Genomic DNA, 20907 nt, shown 5'->3' with positions numbered 1-20907 from the left:
GGCCTCACTCTTTTGCCCTACAGTCTATCCTGGTCTCCAATTTGAAATATTTTCAACATTCTGCATTAGTCAGTCACCAGTCATTTGTTCAGCTTTACTTGGCAAACAATAACGGAACTAGATGACCCTGAGTTTATAACGATGTGAACATAGCCTCTGTGTCAAATACCATCACAAATCTTACGGACAGACTCCTAAGCCTCAAAGGGCCGGAAATCTACCTATAAGAAATGAAAAGGAGCACATGGTGAACTTTGAAAGTAGCGTGTTACCTTCCATGATGGCGTGCTGACCCGAGTGACACGCGCACTCACATTGATAAAATGTAATGACTATATACATTTGAGTACGATTCTACCATCCTTTCACAGAGACGCCCAGCATACAAACTGCAGCTTACCTAGGACCCCAGGTTAAGTATCACTGATGTGGTAACTGATTAATGCTTGGGGCGAGCTTGTTGCTACGGATACAGTATAACTCTCTTCATTCTGTAGTTCAGACCTGCCTGGGCACATGTAATGAATAACTTTCACTCATGAGGCCTGAAGACAGTGGGCCTACTTGGATGGGAAGGAGTAACACGGGAAGCATGTGAAGACATAAACTGCGAATGTATGGTAGAGGCCCACAAAAACCAAGCATTGTATTTCTCACTGGACATCACAGGCCGGTGGTCTTTGTTTTGGGTGTGAAAGGAAGGCAGCAGAATGGCGAAGTGGATTTTTCTGGGGAAGTCGTGCAGCAGTGTGTGCAGTCAAATCAGCGTGACGTGCAGTATCAAAAGGGATTGAGCCAGTGAAAAGTTTCCTGATGTTGGGGCGCCTGAGTGGCTCTGTCAGTTAAGCGTCCAGCTCTTGATTTTGGCACAGGTTATGCTCGCACGATTTGTGAGAGCTGGCTCCATGCTGGCAGCGCAGAGCCTGCTTTGGGATTCACCCCTCTCCCTCTTTCCCTCTCAGCTCCTCCCCCTGCTTGTGTACACATGTTCTCTCCCTCTCTCTCAAAATAAATATTGAAAACAAAAAAAAAAACCTGTTTAATTTTCCTGATGTTATCTTGGAATAAATTGCTGAGGACCTGGCACACTAGGGTTACAAAAGGGCCAAGTGAGTTCAGTTAGGATGGAAGAGGGGTGCCTTGGTGGCTCAGTCGGGTGAGCATGTGACTCTTGATTTGGGCTCAGGTTAAGATTGCACGGTTCGTGAGATGGAGCCAGAGCACGCGGTCTGCTTGAGATTCTCTCTCCCTCTCTTTCTGCCCCTCCCCTATGCACAATCTCTCTCTCTCTCAAAATACAGAAATAAACCAAAAAAAAAAAGAAGGAAGGAAGGAAGTATTGGGTGTAGGTGATGAAGCCGAAGCAATTAAGAAACATTTTGGTTCCTGGTTACCGAGAAAGTGTTGTTAAAGGGAAATTGTGGATTCAGGAACTCCTGATCTCTCTCACTTCTACAGCCTCCCTTGCCTCATCATCCCCCTGCTACCTCTCTGTTATATGCCATTTCTATAATCCACCACTTTGTTTTCTTTAGATCTCTTTTATGTATGAAAGCAGTTGTTATGAAACTGTGTGGGAAGTTCCTGTTCCCCAGAAAAATTCACGTGTGTAATTCTACCATTTCAGGGTAGTTTATAGATAGTCCCATCCTAAGTATGAGGCTCATTTAAGTCCCCCACTTAAGAATTCCTTTTTTTTTTTTTTTTTAATTTTTTTTTTCAACGTTTATTTATTTTTGGGACAGAGAGAGACAGAGCATGAACGGGGGAGGAGCAGAGAGAGAGGGAGACACAGAATCGGAAACAGGCTCCAGGCTCTGAGCCATCAGCCCAGAGCCCGACGCGGGGCTCGAACTCACGGACCACGAGATTGTGACCTGGCTGAAGCCGGACGCTTAACCGACTGCGCCACCCAGGCGCCCCAAGAATTCCTTTTTTTTTTTAAGTTTATTTATTTATTTTGAGAGAGAGCGAGCTAGTGAGCGAGTGGGGGAGGGGCAGAGAGGGCGGGAGAGAGAGAATCCCAAGCAGGCTCCACACTGTCAGCACAGAGCCCATTGTGGGGCTCGAACCCATGAAACTGTGAGATCATGACCTGAGCCAAAACCAACAGTTGGATGCTTAATCAACTGAGCCACCCAGGCACCCCCCCCCCCCCCAACTTAAGAATTTCTGATGAGACAACTGTTTTATGATTGGGTCAGGTTGAGTCTAACTGTAAAGCCTTGACTTTCTTTGTAATCACTCAAAAATATACATTCAAAATAACAGTCTACCACCATTGATTTGGAATTAAGACTGTGGTCCATTTATGGCACAGGATGAACTGTTACATGTCATAACTGCCTTGGAGAGGTTTGGGCCCTAGGTTTTTCTGCCTGAGCATGGAATCCCAAAACCTTAGAGCAAACTCTGTTCCTTTGCATCAAGAGTGATGATATTCTCTGGGGTGCCTGGATGGCTCAGTCAGTTAAGCGTCCGACTTTGGCTTGGAGCATGATCTCACAGTTCGTGAGCTCGAGCCCCACGTCGGGTTCTGTGCTGACAGCTCAGAGCCTGGAGCCTGCTTCAGATTCTGTGTCTCCTTCTCTCTCTGCTCCTCCCCTGCTCATACTCTGCCTCTCTCTCAAAAATAAACAAACATTTTTTTAAAAAAAAAGAGAGTGTTAAGATCCTAATCCTGTGGTGTTGAGGCAGTGGAGGTAATCTCAGTGTTCTCACCTGTCTTTGCAAAGTTCATGTTTTTACTTCTGGTAGGGAGATAGTAGCATCTCATACATGAGATTTTCAAACTTGGCTGTTTAAAGAAAGGAAAGTGTTGGGGCGCCTGGGTGGCTCAGTCGGTTAAGCATCTGATTCTTGGTTTCAGCTCAGGTTATGATCTCACGGTTTCAAGAGTTCAAATCCTAGGTCAGGCTCTGCACTGGCAGTGTGGAGTTTGCTTGGGATTCTCTCTCCTTCTCTCTTTGCCCCTCCCCCAACTCATACTGTCTCTGTCTCTCTCAAATGTATAAACAAACTAAAAAAATAAAATAAAAAGGAAGAAAGGAAAAAAAGAAAAGAAAAATGTTTTCCAGTGATTGGAATGGGATTCCTCTCCAATACTGTGGCTTCTAGAAGCACCCTAGAAAGCTGAGTTTTCATCCCTCTTCTGCCCTGTTACCCCTTTGTATGCATGTGGACATATACTCCCTTTTCCTGTCTGGTGATGATTTCTGTCCATTATCAACACTGCTTGGCTTTGCCATATTTGTACTGCTGCTTCCTGGAGACGAAAGCTTCTGCGAGGAGCAGGCTGTGTTCTGCCCCACTGCTTCCTTTCTCCTGGCTGGCCGGAGCACCAGCCTGCTTTTGTGAGAAAGCAGCTATTAAGCAGACACAGCAGGAGAAAGTTTAGAAGTCAGGAGTTTCATTCCTTGCCTAATGAAAAGGGATGTTGAGCTGTGGTTGCAGCCTGCAGGGAGAGGGAGAGGGAGTGGGAGTGTGGGGAGGGGAGTCAGGTGTTTGCTCTGTGGAGTAGGTTTCAGTGGAAGCAAACCTATTTCACTACTGTCCCAGGTCTCAAAGACCAAGCTTTCCAAACCTATCCCAGGGAAACCTGGTCACATAAGATGCAGGGAGGCCCCACTGAGAGGTAGTGACAGAGCAGTGGAAGCTGAATCTCCCCTTCATTTACCGTTTATGCAGTGGTTAACAGGCAGTCATGTCACTGTCCTTAGAATCCTGTAACAAGATGTATGTTCTATGTCCTTCGGCAAAGAACCGTGGCAAGCCCGCTACTCTTGGTGTTTGCTCCTTTCCTCTTTGAGGTGCATACGTGAATTTCTACACTGGGCACTTTCCCCGGATGCTCTCCTGAGAAGCTCTTGCTGTGGCATCAGGCTTGTCTGCAGGGATGCCTCCCAGGTCATTTCTGGAGCAGTTTGAGAACAGGAGCCAAAGCAGCCTCAGCACAGGGAAGGAGACCCAAGCTGAATTAGACCATGTAGCTAATTTCTCAGAGAACCCTCGTACTTTGCAGCCTGGGTCCGGTGCACCACATCCGCTTTACAGTGCTTCCTAGGTGGGCATTATTTGACTCAGTGTTTACAAATTCTTTCATTTTGCCACTGTTTTCTTAAGAGCTAACAGAACTGTTGCTCAGTTTATATATGATGATGTTAAAATACTGCTTTCTTGCTGCCTCTTGAATGTGCCTGAAACTGATCTAATTTAGCACTCATAAATCTGGTAAGATTAAGCCTTTGAAGATTCTTCCAAAATCAATGTCTAAATGCAAATAAATATCTGATAGGTAGAACATAAAGTTTTTCTTTTTTCCAAAAATTTTTATTAATACCTAATTCTAAAGAATTTTGTTTTTGTTTTTGTTTTTTTTTTAATGTTTAATTTTTGAGAGAGAGAGACAAAGCATGAGCTTTGGAGCAGAGAGAGAAAATGGAGACACAGAATCCGAAGCAGGCTCCAGGCTCTGAGTTGCCAGCACAGAGCCCGATGCGGAGCTTGAACTCATGGATTGTGAGTTGATGACCTGAGCCAAAGTCTGACACTTAACTGAGCCATCCAGGCGCCCCAAGAATTTTGGTTTTTAAATGTCATATGTACACTATTATTCATGTGTTCTGGCTTTAGGGTACTATTTTTTCTCCCTCAAGCATGCTGAATCTTGGTTAAGTCCTGGATTTCTGCTTTGGGCACAAAACTACTTTGGGGTCACTAAAGGAAAACAGAATTTTTGGTTTATCACCTCACTGCTTTTGCCTCGAGAACCTTTGTTTTCTAACTTACTGCCCAGGCCATGTTCTTTTTTCCTTGTAGTTTATGAAATGCTCTCCAGCCCCCTTAAAAGTCCACAAGTTCAGCCGTGCTGTCACATGAACCCGTCTGTTTATAGGGCAGGTCCATTTATTTTGGTTGTCCTTGTTGTTAGAAGAGGATAAGGCTGTAGGCATTTTGTGGCCCCAGAGGACTTGCAGAAGGCTTAGCAGGCCTCGCCTTAAAGGAAGGTGAGTTATAATCAGGGCTTGCCTGAGCTTGCCTCACCTCACTGAGGCTTCTTGTTCTTAAGGCTGCTCCTTTGAGTGTATGGTAGCAAAATGAGGAGAGCCTGTTGGGGGTAGAGGCTGTACGCTGGGCTTTGTGGGGTAGAAGAGTCACATTTGTTGCTGGCTTGAAGCCACGGATTTTCCATATAACCATCCTCCTGTCCTCAGCCATTAGATTGCAAATCCCAAGGTTCTAGAAGCTTAGCTTGAAAACCAGCCCCATTGTGGTCACTTAACACATTCCCTGAACTATAAATTACTGGACTAATTTGCAAATGGAAAATTCTGACCCATTTGCAATTTCTAAGGCTGAAGCCCTGGATTCAGGTTCAAGAAGAGCCTTGGGAATTCAGGGGAACAATGAAGCACTTTCATTCAGTTAGCAGCGCAGGTCAGAGTGACTGTTCTGCTTCGCTTTTCCTGTTCAACATCTGTACTTTCATTTCTTACCCTCTTCATGGAATAGAAAGTATAGACGGTAAGGAAACCGTTGCTCTTTCGGAATAGAAGGCATTTCAGATTAGTTGAATGGGAGATCCCCAGGGTTGGAGGACGGGGCAAGTGGTAGATGGTAACAGCTCAAGTATATATATAAGAACTAAGACAATGCCACTCTGCACAGAGAAACAGCCACCCCATTTGATTAGTGTGATTTAAAAGTTAGGACCTAAAAGTAACCCCTGCTGAGTACTGGCCTTTGCTTCTTGTCATTAATAAGTGACAACCTGAGTGGGGGAAGGTCCACTGTGGTTGCTGGTGTGTAGTGTGAAGGTCCAACATACTTGGTCTGGGCAGTTTTCTCTGCACTTTGGAATTCAAAAACTCTAAAAAGGCTAGTCTGCAGAGTGGGTACACCCCCGAATCTCTAGTTTTTATTCTCTAAACTCAAAAATGTTACTTGCTTTGGCCTGGAGTCTGGCAGTAGAGAGATAGGTCTTATCTAATAGTGTAGCGAGGTCTTGTTCCCTGGTCCTTCACTGTTACATGAGTGATCACACCCAGTGATGCTTAGGCTTCTGTCTCTGAAGCTACCACTCAAGGGATTAGGAGGTAAAAGATGAGAGATTGCAGCAAACCAACCAGTGGTCAGATGTGTGACAGAGTCCCCTGCTAAATCCGGTTATTATAACCTGTAACTGATTTAAAATGAGGCTTAATGTCAATTATGTAGCCTTTGCTAATTTTCCCCCACTGTTAGAAATGACTTCTGTACAGTGTTTCTTCATTCAAGGCAACTTATCTTTTTACCTGGGAGGAACTTATTTCCATTAGAATTGGAACACTAGCTGCATATTTTGCATTTAAAATGTTTCATGTGATTAAACGCAGAGAGAAACATTATTACTTCTGTTTCTTAGGAGTGTGCTCTTCCAACTGATTCTTCTTTTGTGCCTGGAACAATGCCTTTAATTTGGAAACAAGTTCAGGAGCTCTTTCTGATTACCAGTCACACCGTTAGCTGAAACTAGCCGCCAACTACTTGTAACTGGGCTTAGCAGAGCAGGTTTGTCTTCTCCCCTCCACCAACCACTCCTGCGGAGACTGGCTCCTCAGCAGTGTGCAGTGTGACTTGTGTGGTGATAGACCCTCCATGTGAATGACCTCTCTTCTCACCCGTTTTTCCCGCCCTCCTACCCCTTCCTGATGTGATTTGTATATTAATCGGGTTGTCTCTTCTTCCTTTACAGAGCTATTAAGAATGGCAAAGGACTGCATAGCAAGAAGGAAGTGCCTATCCACCGTGTCGCAGACATATCTGGGGTGAGTTGTGTCCCTGAATAGAGCTGTGTGGCTCAGAGGCGCCAAGAGCTTGGCTGCTTACTCACCAAAGGACTTCAGCTTATGTGTTTTCTGTAGCTCATTTGTTTTTAGACACAGAATGTGAATTTTTCCAGGGCTGCTGCTTATCATCTATGGAGATCCTGTTTTATATTCTGAAAAGGCAGAATTCAAACTAGGGCATAAAACCTCCATCTATCTCTTCACCTGAATTGGTACTGTGTTGCTTTTCCATTTTGTTTTAATGATTAGGAGATATTAGAAGATATTTCTTCCCAATTGTAGTAAAAAAAAAAATTGCCTCCTTTTTAAATCCCTGTTTAATTCCCCAGATGACTGGAAAGTCTTACTGGGAAAAGGTCAAGTGTAGATTTTAGGACAACCTTAAAAATTAGTTGCCATCTCCTTATGGCTTCTTTTCCCTCCGGTTGCTTCGAAATGGGAGGAAGGTGTGTGCTTCCTGTGAGCTAATACACACAGATGACACAGAAGGATGGAAGGCACGAATACTTTTGAGCTCCCAAGGGGCTGTGTCCAAATGACTACTCAGTGAATAGGACTTTACCCTTGCACGTTTAGGATCTCTTGACTGAAGAAGATACCTTTGTTAGTTGAGAGTTTTTATTCATTTATTCAACAAGTATTTGAATACCTGCTGTGTCTGAACTGCTCTGAGCACTTAAGGATGTAACAATGAACAAAACTGATAAAAGTCCTTACCTGCAAGTGGGGAAGGGAAACAGCAGTGTCAGGTAGCAGCAATGAAGAGAAACAGAACTGGGTAAGGAAAGAGTGAATGGCTCAGGTGTGGATTTCATCAGGTGCCCAGGGAAAGTTCGTTGGCTCATCACTTCACCTTCTGCTCTTGGGACACACACCATCCATTTCAACTCCACAGTAACTTAACAGTTAAGGAGGGGATCCAGGTCATGTGTAGGGGGCATCACATCGCCCAGGGGAGATGACAGAGGAGCAGCTAGTAAATCTTAGCTTGCATTCTCAGGGAGCTTGCCTTGGGCACCCAGAAGAAAATACTCCTAGAAACAAGCTTCTAGATCACAGCCTAGCCCACAGCAGTGATGGATTAGAGTGTATTATCTTCTTGTTATGTTGTGTTCCCAAGCCTGGCTGAGACTTTGCTTGTTGTTCCTTGTGATTGTGTATTATAAATGTGTCTGGCCAGCAGTCCCTTGCCTAGGTATAGCAGTACCACGTTCATTTTAAGCATTGGTATTCCGTTGAGCTTTTCTTACTCTGTAACCAGTCACTGCAGACTACAGAGTAAATAGTGTTCCCTGTGTTGAGTAGACTTTTGTTAAAAAGTTGTGCCTCTGCTTGATGAGTGAGGTATGTTGATATACGTTCTTCATAGCTAAGATTCCTCTGAAGCCCAGAAACCTGGTGGCTAAGGTGTATCTGCTAAGGCTCCTTGTTAACAGGTGTGATTCCTGGCGTGCTGGTATTAGGCCTGTTTTCCCTGTGGCTTACCTTGCTGAGTTATTGTTGGCATATGTAATAATTGCTGCATGTGTCTCTTGTGGCATTCTCAACAATATTTTCCTTAATATTCTTTTGTCGAAGATGTTGGAGTAATCAAAGGGCAATTTTTTGGCTGTTCAGCTGCAGGGAGAAAGAAGTTATAAATAATTGTTTTGGAAAACACAATGGTGACTCCTTTATACCCGGGCCAGATGTGCCCATCCAAAAACTTATGTCAGCTCTACACTTCAAGGCTTTCTGGAAGATGAATTAAACCTTGGTGATATTGTTCCCTTTTGGCCTGTGGAGTTCATGTTCTTGCTCAGATTTCCCACTGGCAGTGAGGGAAAGTCCTCGGCAGGTATTTGAGATGGAGGCACATTTGCTTCAGGGCTGTGCTTTTGGCACCTGCCAGCGTAGTGTCCTAATGATCTTTATTGCCATCTTTAAATCTCATGTTTATACCTTGTTGTGTTTTGGTGTTTTCTTGTGTTTTCCTTTTTGTAGCAACGGTCTTAATGAAACTTGTCTTCATTTTTTTTCTTCCTATTTTTTCGCTTCCCCCTTCCCAACTAGAGCTCATTTTTATACATATCTTTATTTTCTTTTCTGTATTGATATTGGAGAATTTGTTTGTTCTTACGTTATTTAAAAATACATGTGAGTTATATCTCCCTCAGTTACCGCATAAATAAAAAAAAAAGAGAGAAAGCTTGAACAAGTGGGAGAAAGTGAAAAGGCTGTTCCATTTAAATAGATGTCAGAATGACCTTGTCTGCCTCCATCACACATGATTCAGCTCTGAATACAGGCTTTTTTTTTTTTTTTTTAGTACCCTCTGTAATAGAGGAGTTTTTCTCTCTGTTTCTAACCTCCCCTTCTTTCCGTCACCGTGTTGTGTTAAGTCTGTGTGTGTGTTGGGTTCCCTTGTGCCCTTTAAGTGAGATGAATGGCTTTTCAGCTTCCTGAAGCATGTTGGCCACGTTACTGTCCAACCGACAGGTGAGTGCATAGGGTCAGACAGGCAGATAGCTTACAGGTGGATCAAGACAAAACACCCCCAATAAGGGCAATGAAATACACGCGTGTATAATGGTTTTGTAAGAGTTTCTGAATCTTTTTTTTTCTTTTTTCTTTTTTTTAAATTTTTTTTTTAAATTTTTTTTTCAACGTTTATTCATTTTTGGGACAGAGAGAGACAGAGCATGAATGGGGGAGGGGCAGAGAGAGAGGGAGACACAGAATCGGAAACAGGCTCCAGGCTCTGAGCCATCAGCCCAGAGCCTGACGCGGGGCTCGAACTCACGGACCGCGAGATCGTGACCTGGCTGAAGTCGGACGCTTAACCGACTGCGCCACCCAGGCACCCCTTCTTTTTTCTTTTTAACTGGGTCTCTTTACCTTTCATTGCTCCCCCTCTTAGTTGCAGGTCATGATAAATGGAAGTGTTTGTTGAGGTGATCAGACATCCAATATACTGCCAAAATAGCTTAGTATGATCCGATATGTATGCATAATGCCTCTTCTTATCCCAATACACATCCTTGGAATGAAAACAAAATACATATATAAGCTCATCACATTTTGTCTCCTAAACACACCCAAGAAATGTGCTATACAGAAGATGTTGCGTCATGATTAAATTTGTTCTAGGCTTCATGGTCTCCAGCTTTTAGCATTGAGTTTCTCCCATTGTCCATACCTCTTCTCTTACATTTTCAGAGATGGTTTCATCGTGTAAAAGTCCAGAGAGTATCTTAACAGGCCTTGTATGAAAACTCAGCACGTGTAAGGCCTCTTGGCTGACTTCCTGTGGTGGGAAGGGAGTAATCCCAGCACAGGAGTGGGAAGAAGAGTGTCTGCTTTGGGCAGAGAGACACTGGCCTCTGGGCAATGAAGCCAGGAGGACTTTTCGTGTCTGCTCCTTCCTGGGGCTGGACTGGATGCCTGCCTAGTGGCTACTTGACACGTTTTTCAACTTTGTGTTGTGCTCCACCATTAGAGCCTCTTGTACCACTTCCCGTATTGTGACCTTGTTATGGTTTTTTGATTTTTGTAAAATGTTGTTAGCTCCCAACTTTTGGGTGGTTCTTTTCTCTATTGTTTTCTTGTTAATACAGGGGATTCTTGCCATTAATGTCAGCGGAGTGCTGTATTTTCCACAAGGTACACGCATCTGTGGATACCACCAACTGAGTGAACCCCACCTTTTGGACAGGGGTTTGTTAAACTTGGCTTTTCTGCATCATTTGCATCTGGTTTCAGGGTAACCACTAAGGTAAAAAATATGGCCAGTCTGGTAATTTGGATCCTGAAGAAATTACTAGTTTCCTTTATTTCTCATTTTTCAAGATGAAGGAAGTGTGGTATTTTAAGTCATTATTGTCCTTTCTGTAATCCTCTGGTTTCCCTCGAGGCCAGGATGTTCCTATGAATTTGAAACCAACTAAGAATTTGACAGACTTGGCACTAGATCTGATTTGATTTGGAGGATGGTTACGTGGTGGTTATTTCACTTCGTAGGTTTGCGTGTTTATTCTTCGAGGGGTTTGTTTTTCCTTGATCCCATCTCCACTCCCTCCCTCACCGGCAGACAAAAGTTGGGATGTGCGTGTCAGTGGAATATAAGGCTGTTTCTTATCTTAGGTTTGTTACTGTTTCTGCTGTAGCCTGCTCTGTAATAAATACCATCTCCTGCAGATACAGAATGTAAAACAGGCAATAAAATGGGGCTGGTGCGTGGCTTACTGTTGTTCTGGTAAATCAGACAAATCAATTACAGTTCTGAGGAGCTCCCCACTCCTCAGGTTGCAGCCAGCACACTACTTCTTCCTGCGCACCGCCCCCCCCCCCCCCAATCTCCTTTTCCGTTTGTGCGGGACCAGTACTCAGTGAGTCACACTGTTTCCTCTTCCTCCATTTCCTGCCGTGTCTGTTCTTTTCCTCTCTGGTGTGTGAGGAGTCTGGAACTCTGTTGACAGCAGTGCAAGATGACAGAGCCTGGGCCAGCCTCCTGTCCTCTCCAGTTGTACTTCTGCAGGTCCCTGGGATAGAGTTTCCCTTCTCTGAATGTCTCTGCCTCTTCATGATACGGGGTCATGGCAAGTCCTCTGTTCATATGGCTGTTGTTTGCTCTCCTTCCTTGCCTTCAGTAAACCCCTGTGTATTTTTTTTCTGTTAGCTGCTGCTGTGTTCACTTGGACTTTGGTTCCTTGCTCATGTTACACACGCACTTTCTTATAACCTCCTCTCTCCATGATGATTTTGTTGGACGTGCCTAGTATTAATGATAAGAATTTCCTTAAAGCAGGGGCCTGGAATGATCGAAAGACTAGCTCTGGGGGTAGGAGGTAGAGTGTGAAATTTTGGGGTCCCTCTTGCTGTAGTATATCGTGAAATGAACACTTGGGGAATTGACCAATGAGATTCTAACTTGCAAATATAAAGGATCAAAGTGTTCCTTTAAAATAAATAAATCGGATTTTTTTTCCAGCATCTCCTCCTGACCTTTCCCATCAGCTCCTAGTTTTTCAGTGCCTTTTTGTACTTGAATAGCACTGTCCTCTTTCCCTTGGGGTATTTAAGCTATCCTCCTTTTGTAAACCACTAGGGTCTCTTTAAAGAAGTAATCTTTCCCTAACTACCCATGGAGTTGGGCATCAGTGGAAGAGGTAAATAATAATATTCTTTTTGGCTAAAGAGAAGTTAAAACTGGTTTGTCCACTAAGAAGGTGAAAGCCGCTCCCATCACCCAGAGACTTTGTTAGTTAGGTCTGTGTTAAATTAGTTTCCCTTTTGTGTCTTACTGGCCCACGTTGTTTAGATGGTATTCTTGTATTATTCCAGTCTTTTACAGCTACCTTTCTGTTCTGTCTCATCACTGTACCTTAATGGCACCATTGCTCATTTCTTGTTTGTTTTTTGTTTCAATAGCCCTTCCCGCTTTTACTCTCCCTTAGCCTCAAATTTCGTTCTGATGTCCCTTTTATACCAACCACACAAGGCCAAGGCCTATGGTTCTGCCCCGTGGGCTTCTGTGACCTGGAGGGTTGCTTAGCACTAGAGCTCTATTCACACCGTAGCCATGGCCCCACAGCTGGGCTCTGCATTTGCCATCCTGGGGAAATCCCATAGATACCCTCCCTGTCTGCTGAACTTGTTCTCTAGAGCAAGCATGATACGCTCCGTAAATATGATGGCCCCTTGTGGGGAAGCCATGATTAGTCCTGGCGGTGGGTTCCCACAATTGTTTTCTCGCATCTCTCCTGTATATTTGGAAGCTCGAGTTGTTGCCAGTTTAGGGGAAGGCACCACTCCTCTGTCCCCTTCTTCCCCTATTCCCATTCAAGGTTCTTGAACTTCAAGTGGACTGCAGTATGCTGCTCACTGACTTGGATTCTTGCAGCACAGAAACCCGTACCGCAGCCTCCACAGCACAAGGTACCTGTGATGCCAGAGTGGCAGCTACTCTAGAAGTGTCTCAGCTACTAAGGAAGCGAAGGGTCTTTTCTTTTCTCTTCACATTTTTCCTCTCCTCCCCTCCAGAGATGGATGTTGTTAAGGTGACCTTGATTGTGTCAGGGTAGTTGGCTTCAGCTAGCTGCTCTCCCTAACAGTTGAGGGCATCGCTTCATTGTCTTTTGTCCATTGTCCCTTTCAGCTATAGTCCTGTGTGGCCACTTCAGGTTTTTTGAAGCTCTCTATTCAAACTCCCCAGAACTGCAGGGGTGTCCCCTTCTCCTTCTGATGAAATTCGAAAGCAGTGGGCATCGGAGAGAAGCCTTTCTCAAATTGAACAAGTTTCTCAATAAAAACCTGGAAAGAAATGCTGGAATTGTTTCAAGACTGTATTTCAGCATTTAGCAGTTTGTGATGTTATGTTTAAGGCACTTCCTTTGACCAATTTAATCCACCTCTCACTGAGTTCTGTTCCTTTTATGTGTGCATCCATGGTTTTGTTAGTGGCGATAAGTTTTTTTCGTTGTTTGTTTGTTTTGCACCATAGGGCACTAAATTTAGGACATAGTATCTCACCTCCTTTAGTTGAGAGTGTCAGGAGAGATTGTTAAAGACTTTGGGACAGGCACAACGATTACTCAGTATTCTTTCACTGGAATGCTGAGTTCTGCCTGGTAATTCCTTTGGGGTTATCTGATTCTGTCAGGTCTGCTCCTTTGTAGCTGGGCTGTTTTGTACCTCTGCGGAGAGAGAATGTAACTTGTGAAGGCCTGATGTAATGCAAATGATTTCATTCTTGTACAGATGTGGTCCTGTACATATGACACAATTGATTTCTACCCTGTAAGAGAAATGGTTTCAGATGTTACATTTTCACCCTGTGGTCTTTCACTCTGCAGTTTTGAGTCTTTAGAAAATTAATCTCGACATCCTAGTTGCGTATGTTTATCCAGTCCTCAGATTCTCTTTTGAGTAAGTTGTAATGTCTTATTGGTTCCCTCATTAATTAGTGGGTAAAAATAAAATACTTGATGTTTTCATTGTATATTTGTATTAAAGTCATGATTTTTCCCTTTTTGAAAATTATTCTTTCAAGAGGGGAAGCAGTTGTAGAAACGAGGGAAATAAAAAAAACAGTTTATAAATTGGGCATTAAGAGATCAATTATGTGCTTTGAAAAGTCTTTGTTTTATTACCTGCTGTATACCTAGAAATGTGAAGTGTCCTTTGGTTGTGAAAGTAATTTGTTTAAAAAAGTTCTAAAGTGAATGTCTCTTTCATCTACAGAATGCCTGGTTCCATGCCTGTACCTTACTTGGCCTACCATTTTGTTCACCAGTAGGCTTTTCTTTTAGAAATTTCAGGCACCATAGCCAATTGAGGTGTAGAGATTGGACATTGAAGACAGGGCACAGTTTGACATTTGCTGAGTGTGTCCCAGCTGTGCAATTCAACACCTCTGAAGAAATGTTTGATCAAGTGACTTGCCCAGAGGTGGAACACTGTCAAAGACAGTCATTCTTTATTTGTTGCTTCTGAGAGTAAAGTTTCTTCTTTCTAAAATAATCACACTTGATATGTCACTGCACTGAATTCTGTTTTCAGGAAGTTTTCTGCCACAGATTTTTCTAGTTCCCGTCTGATTCCTTATTTAACTTATGACTTAACACATAGGAATGCATGCAACTGAGCCTCTTAGAAACAGGGTCCTAGCCTTCAATCAAGTGTCCTGAGCTATAATAATGACTTTTTACTTTCTTCCTTTGTTCAACAGAAGGAGAAAGGGAATTGAGGAAGTTCAGGAGCACTTTTTTCCAAACAAAATGACTTCTCTTTCCAAAGGGAGTGGCCTGGAGCCTAGATTTGGCTCTCACTGGTTCATGCTCTCGAGTTTTCCCATTCTCTGGGTGCATGTGGATCTTGTTCTTTGATTCTGTTTCATGGATCCAAAGTGGTTAAATGAGCCCATTACAGGCTTGGCTAAATGAATGTTCGCGTATTTTGAAGGCAGTTGATAGAATTTTTGCTTCCCAGGTTCAGGTGTATGGTTGGGTTGTCTCCTCTGTCCCAATGGCTGCTGAGTGATGTGATAGATCCTGAAATGTTTCTGCCCAGCCCTGGCTTCACTCTCCACTTCACCATCATAACACTACTTAGCCCTAGATTGAACTCATTTTGCCCTGTGGCTGTTGCTTATATAAACATCTCAAAGTAAGTCATTTTTACTAACATAGACATTGTGCTTACTCGTATTTTAAGGCTTTATTTAGCACGCTTCTAACATATTCCCTAGAGAATATGTTGTACAGAATTTTGGACACTCTTCGCAGTGTTGACGTCCGGACAAATATCCTTGAATCAGGGCTCAGGGTCGGCTTGAAATTACCTAGTAATTTTGTGCCTCAGTTCTTTAGGAAATGGTGTTTTCAGGAAGAAATGATAAAAATTCCTAATACGGTATCAGCTCTGGGAGGTGTCTGAGAATATAAGCCATTACCAAGGTTCTGAATTTGTCGTTCTGTTGATAATACATTACTGCAGCATGTCCAGATACTTTACCCACTGTAGAGACCGTTTATTTTCTTTTACGTCATATGCAGTCTATCCCTGTTTCAGTTTCTCCATTCCGACTGACTTTGTTATTAATTGGCGTTTCTTGAACAGCATTTCTTCTTCTGGGAGTGCTGTCTCTTCTCTTCTCCTGACCATGCCTTTCTCCTCTTCCACGGTATCTCTTTTCTCCCAGGCAGTTTCCCCTTTTTATCCTCACTGCCTTCTGATCATGCCTTTCTTTAGCATTTCCATAATCACTCATTACCATGATATTGTGTTTGTTGGTGTATCGATTGTTAACTATTCTCAACCTGACGCGTGCAGTGGTTTTCCTCACTCGTTTCTAAACTCCTAAGAAGGGAGATCTTTTTTGCATCTCTTCACAGAGCCTAGTTTAGATTTGGTTTGCCAAGCAGTGACCTAAGGCAGTATGATACTGTTTTGGGAAAAATATGTGACCCTGGCTACTGGGTATAAGGTTAACTGTGGTGGTTAGTACCTAGACAGGCTAGTAGCAAGAGTACAGATTTATTAGAATATAGTGACGCTATGGAGTCACGAGCAGTAGCATGGGTCCAATATCTGATCGCCCAAGCTCAAATCCTGGCTCCGTTCTTATTACTTTGCCACCTTGAGGAAGTTATTTAACCCCTCCATGCTGTGGTTTTTCCACTGTAAAGTGAATAATGCCCTTACCTCAGTAGGTCACCGTGTGATTGAATGTGTTAACCCGTGCAGAGTACTTAAACAGCAGTTGACGCAATGAGAGCTCAGCAGAGGGCAGTGGTTCACATGGTGGTGGTGATTATTATTAAATTGTTGAGCATGCTGTTGAGCCTATAGAAAGTCCTCTATAGAAGATAACTACCGTCATCATCATCAGTTGTATTCTAAACCCTTATCCAGTTCAAGTCCCAGATCATAGCCCTCCCTCTTCTGAGTTCTTTTACCACCTCTTTATCTTTTGAGACATTTAACATATGCCATCTGGCCTGTTTTTTAAGTGCATTTGTCATGTTGAGTCAGTGAATGAGTGATCAAACAATAAGTATTATATTGAGTGCTTCTTATGTGTCAGACACAATGCTGGGTGTTAAGGACATAACATTGAACAAGACAGTTACAGTCCTTATAAGATGTACATGATTCTTTCTATAATTACAGTTGTGCTAGTAGTGAGTATGTGTGCTCAGGGCCATAGCTTATTCAGTGTGGTCAGAAAAAATCTTTTAAGTGATTTAAAAATGAGACCTTTTAAGTGATTTAAAAATGGGGTGTCTGGGTGGCTCAGTCAGTTGAGCATCTGACTCTTGGTTTAGCTCAGATCCTGATCTCATGGGATCAAGCCCCACATTGGACTCTGCACCCCGAGCGTGGAGCCTGCTTGGGATTCTCTCTCCATCTCTCTCTCTTTCTTTCTCTCTCTGCCCTCCCCCCTCTCAAAATTAATAAATAAACTCTAAAAATGAATGAGGCCTAAAGAAGGAGTTTTTCAAAGATCTTGTTCAGAGCTAAAGAATGAAGAAACTATGTATGGGAAGGTCCTGAGCTAGGAAGTTGCTTGGGTTCAAAAGGCAAGGCCATTATTGCTGAAATGTGAGGATTAAGGTGATAAATGATTGAAATATTTACAGTTTATGATCCTTGAGGAAAAATTTTGAAATTTCTCTGAAGAATCACGAGAAATCATTGACAATGGAGTGGAGTAATTAGGTCAGCATTTTATAGTTATATATTTTCCCCTCCCCCACCCCACTGCCCTCACCTTAGCTGCTCTGTGGAGATAGACTTGAACCAAGAGTGGTGTTAGGATGCTGGTTACCAGGGGTAAACAACTGGGTATCACAAGACAGTGGTTGAGGAGAGATAAAATTTGAGATCCAGTTTGGCGGTAGAACTGGTAGAACTTGACCATTGCTTGCATCAGGGCAGTGAAACTGGGTGTCATGTGTGAGGACCCTAAATGCTCTGAGTACAAATAACTGGTGATCGGTGGTGCTGCTTTCCCATGTGGTAAACACTGATGGTGCAGATTTGGGGGGAAAATTAAGAATTTCTGGACATGTTAAAGTTGCGGTACCCATGAGCCATTCACATGGTCCAGATCCCCGAAAATTGGCCTGCGCTTCATGCATGAACTTAAAACTGTTGGGGATACACACACACACACACACACACACACACACAATTCCCAGAGAATATTAAGAGAAGAGTCCCTAGGCCAAGCCCCTTGTTTCCAAAATTTAAAGATCATACATGGTGGGGGGAGGCGGGGGGCATTACCTGCCAGAGAAACTTGAAAAGGTGGTTCCTGAGCTGTCAGAGGAAACTCCTAGAAACTGAGAGGAGAGAGCCTTACAACACAAAACTTGATTGTGCTGCTTCAAGGTCGAGAAAGATGAAGGTTGAGAACTGTCCAGTGGATTTAATAACACCAGTTACTGGTGATTTTAGAGCAGTTTCCGTGAAATGAATGGGCATAGGGAATAAGAGCTGATGTCCTCTTAACTGGACTATCCCCAGGAACAAGGTCTTACAGCTCTATGCTTTCACTTTTAGGAGTTTCCTAGGAATAGTAAATAGATAAATGTGTATAATGATGGTGTCTGTGTAGCTTTCAATCAGTGAGAAACGCAAAGCATTCATAATTACATATGCTCTCATAGAGAAAGACAGGACAGTGATGTGAGGTCCTCCAAATTTCTTCGGATATCTTGATCAAAACCCTTTGAATTCTCAGCCATCACCCATGCGTTCTGGGGTACATCGTTTCCATTGGTAGGTTAGATCCTCAGAGTCTTACTTCTAGAATCCCGATACAACATCCACCTGTGATTACGTCATACCAGGATTGCATAGTCACTAGGTTAGGCAGGGTTAAATCTGTAATTTTCTTTGGGAAGTATTAGAATTCTTCAGTACACTCAAAACACTACATTTCTTTCTTTCTTTTTTTTTTAAATTTTTTTTTCCTTAATGTTTATTTATTTGTAAGAGAGACAGACAGAGCATGAGTGGGGGAGAGGCAGAGAGAGAGGAAGACACAGAATCCGAAGTAGGCTCCAGAATCCGAGCTTTCAGCACACAGCCTGATGCAGGGCTTGAACTCACGAACCGCAAGATCATGGCCTGAGCCGAAGTTGGATGCTTAACCGATTAAGCAACCCAGGTGCCCCAAAACACTATGTTTCTAACTACCCTTTTCTAAAAGAGTAGTTTCATTATGACTTAAGCCTTTTATCACTTGAGAAAAATGTTGAATTTGGCTCAAAAACTGGAGAGACAGTTATCTGATCTGATTCAGCTCTGCCCAGATAAACTCACAATCAGCCCTGAATGTTAATTTATTTTCTTTTGAAAACAAAAACTTACACATTTTTATACCACAAATTATGTGTCAAAATTTTTGGCTTTAAATGCAGCAAATATATTGGGGTGCCTGGGTGGCTCAGTCGGTTAAGTGTCTGACTTCGGCTCAGGTCATGATCTCGCAGTTTGTGAGTTCGAACCCTGCATCGGGCTCTGTGCTGACCGCTCAGAGCCTGGAACCTGCTTCAGATTCTGTGTCTCCCTGTCTCTCTGCCGCTCCCCTGCTCACGCTCTGTCTCTCTCTGTCTCTCAATAATAAGTAAACGTTAAAAAAAAAAAAATGCAGCAAATATAAATAAGCCAAAAGAAGAAAATGACCTGTACCACTACTCTAAAAATTGAAAAATTTCAATAAAAGTACATCTATTTACCAAAATGTGGGTTTATGTTAAAATTTCTTTGTTTTATTCGTAGTTTTTTTTTTTAATTTTTTAAAATGTGTATTTACTTTTGAGAGAGAATGTGTGTGCAAGCAGGGGAAGGTCAGAGAGAGGGGGGGAGACACAGAATCCGAAGCAGACCCCAGGCTCTCAGTTGTCTGCACAGAGTCCTAAGCAGGGCTTGAACTCACCAACCATGAGATCATGACCTGAGCTGAAGTTCTGTGCTTAACCAACTGAGCCACCCAGGGGCCCCTAAAACTTTTGTTTCTGCCCACTTTGCCCCTTTTTTAAATGATGTAAGCTATTTTTAGGAGAGAAACTTTAGTGCCTTGAACAGTGCCTGGCACATAGTAGGTGCTTAATTACTTTTTCCAGTAAATTATATTTTTCCAAATGAATGTCTTTTTGAACATATTTTTAATTAATTAATTTATTTATTTTGGGGAGAGTGCTAGCAGGGGAGGGTCAGAGAGAGGAGGGTGGAGGATCTGAAGCAGGCTCTACACTGACAGAAGTGAGCCCAGAGTGGGACTCGAGCTCATGAACTGCAGATCATGACCTGAGCCAAAGTAGAACATTTGACTGACTGAGCCACCCAGGTGCCCCTTGAACCATGCTTATAATGTCTACCTGGTGTTATGTCTTCTTGATACACTATAATTTATTTAATCAGCTTAAGATTCTTGGATATTTAGTTTCTTTGGATTGTTTTTTCCTTTCATAAACATTTGATTCCTTTAGCTAATTTATAGTCTGTAATTATTTTCTTAGAACAATCCCATCAATTAGAAACTTAAGCAAAAGGAGAGCGTATAGTTTTTTTTAAACATCAGCATCTGTAAATCTTTTTTGAGTAAAATGATAGGTTTTTGGTTTGATACATTCTTCTTCAAAACACTGATCACCTGTCTTAATTATTAATAAATGTTTACTAGGGCACCTGAATGCACAGTCAGTTGAGTGTCTAACTCTTGATTTCGGCTCAGGTGATGATGTCACGGTTTTTGAGATCAAGGCCCGCTTCAGGCTCTGCACAGAGCGCTGAGCCTCCTTGGGATTCTCTCTCTCCCTTTCTCTGCCTCTTTCACTCAGAATAAACAAACATTTCAAAAAATAATAAACTTTTACAAACAACTAATAAACAAATTAGTTGCCATTTCTCTCTGTGTCTCAAAAACTAGAACTTTCTCTTCCACATTTAAAAATTATCTATTTTTGTTAACTCTTTTAAAATGTGGGTTTCAAGAAAACAAATTAGACCTAATAAAAAAACTTTAAGATTCACTGGATCTAAACTGGTATGTCTCCAGGCAGAAATGTTCAATTTTAGTCCTCTAATTTTTTATAATATTTCTTTTGATTTTAAATTTTATGTCACAGGTTGCTGATTTTTTTCTTTCCCCTGTTTTTTTCTGAAGTTCTTATCTCAGGTGGGGTAGAATTTAGCATGCCATTAATTTCCTTACCCCTGAGTTCTTGATTTGCCCATGAAATGAAACCTGTGCTTCATTAGACTGTCTTTTAAATTCCTTACTCTGCACATAGTATTTTAATTATCTCTCAAGCCATTTTCTGCTTCTGTAATAAATTCTTACCTCTTGCCTATAGAGACTTTGGAAGTGACAAAAATTGATCTGAAACTTTTAAAGAGAAATACATTTCAAACCTGTTAGTCATATTTTTTCAATGTTTATTCTTTGTGACAGAGAGAGACCACGTGTGAGCGAGGGAGGGGCGGAGGGAGAGGGAGACACAGAATCTGAAGCAGGCTCCAGGCTGTCAGCAAAGAGCCCGATGCAGGGCTCCAACTCACAGACTATAAGATCATGAGCTGAGCCAAA

General features: G+C 42.6%; 1 protein-coding gene across 1 annotated transcript in view; it reads left to right on the top strand.

Annotated features, from left to right (window-relative positions):
* SND1 (staphylococcal nuclease and tudor domain containing 1) overlaps nucleotides 1-20907 on the top strand; it is a 426272-nt gene that overhangs the window by 247145 nt on the left and 158220 nt on the right. Inside the window, exon 14 of the mRNA XM_040472057.1 lies at nucleotides 6734-6806. Within this exon, the coding sequence (XP_040327991.1) occupies nucleotides 6734-6806 (73 nt within the window). The remainder of the gene's footprint in view (nucleotides 1-6733; nucleotides 6807-20907) is intronic.

The sequence above is a fragment of the Herpailurus yagouaroundi genome, unplaced genomic scaffold (genome assembly GCF_014898765.1).
Source record: "Herpailurus yagouaroundi ecotype Mexico unplaced genomic scaffold, PumYag 100, whole genome shotgun sequence".
NCBI classification, from domain to species: domain Eukaryota; kingdom Metazoa; phylum Chordata; class Mammalia; order Carnivora; family Felidae; genus Herpailurus; species Herpailurus yagouaroundi.
This window is presented reverse-complemented; position numbering and strand designations above follow the sequence as displayed.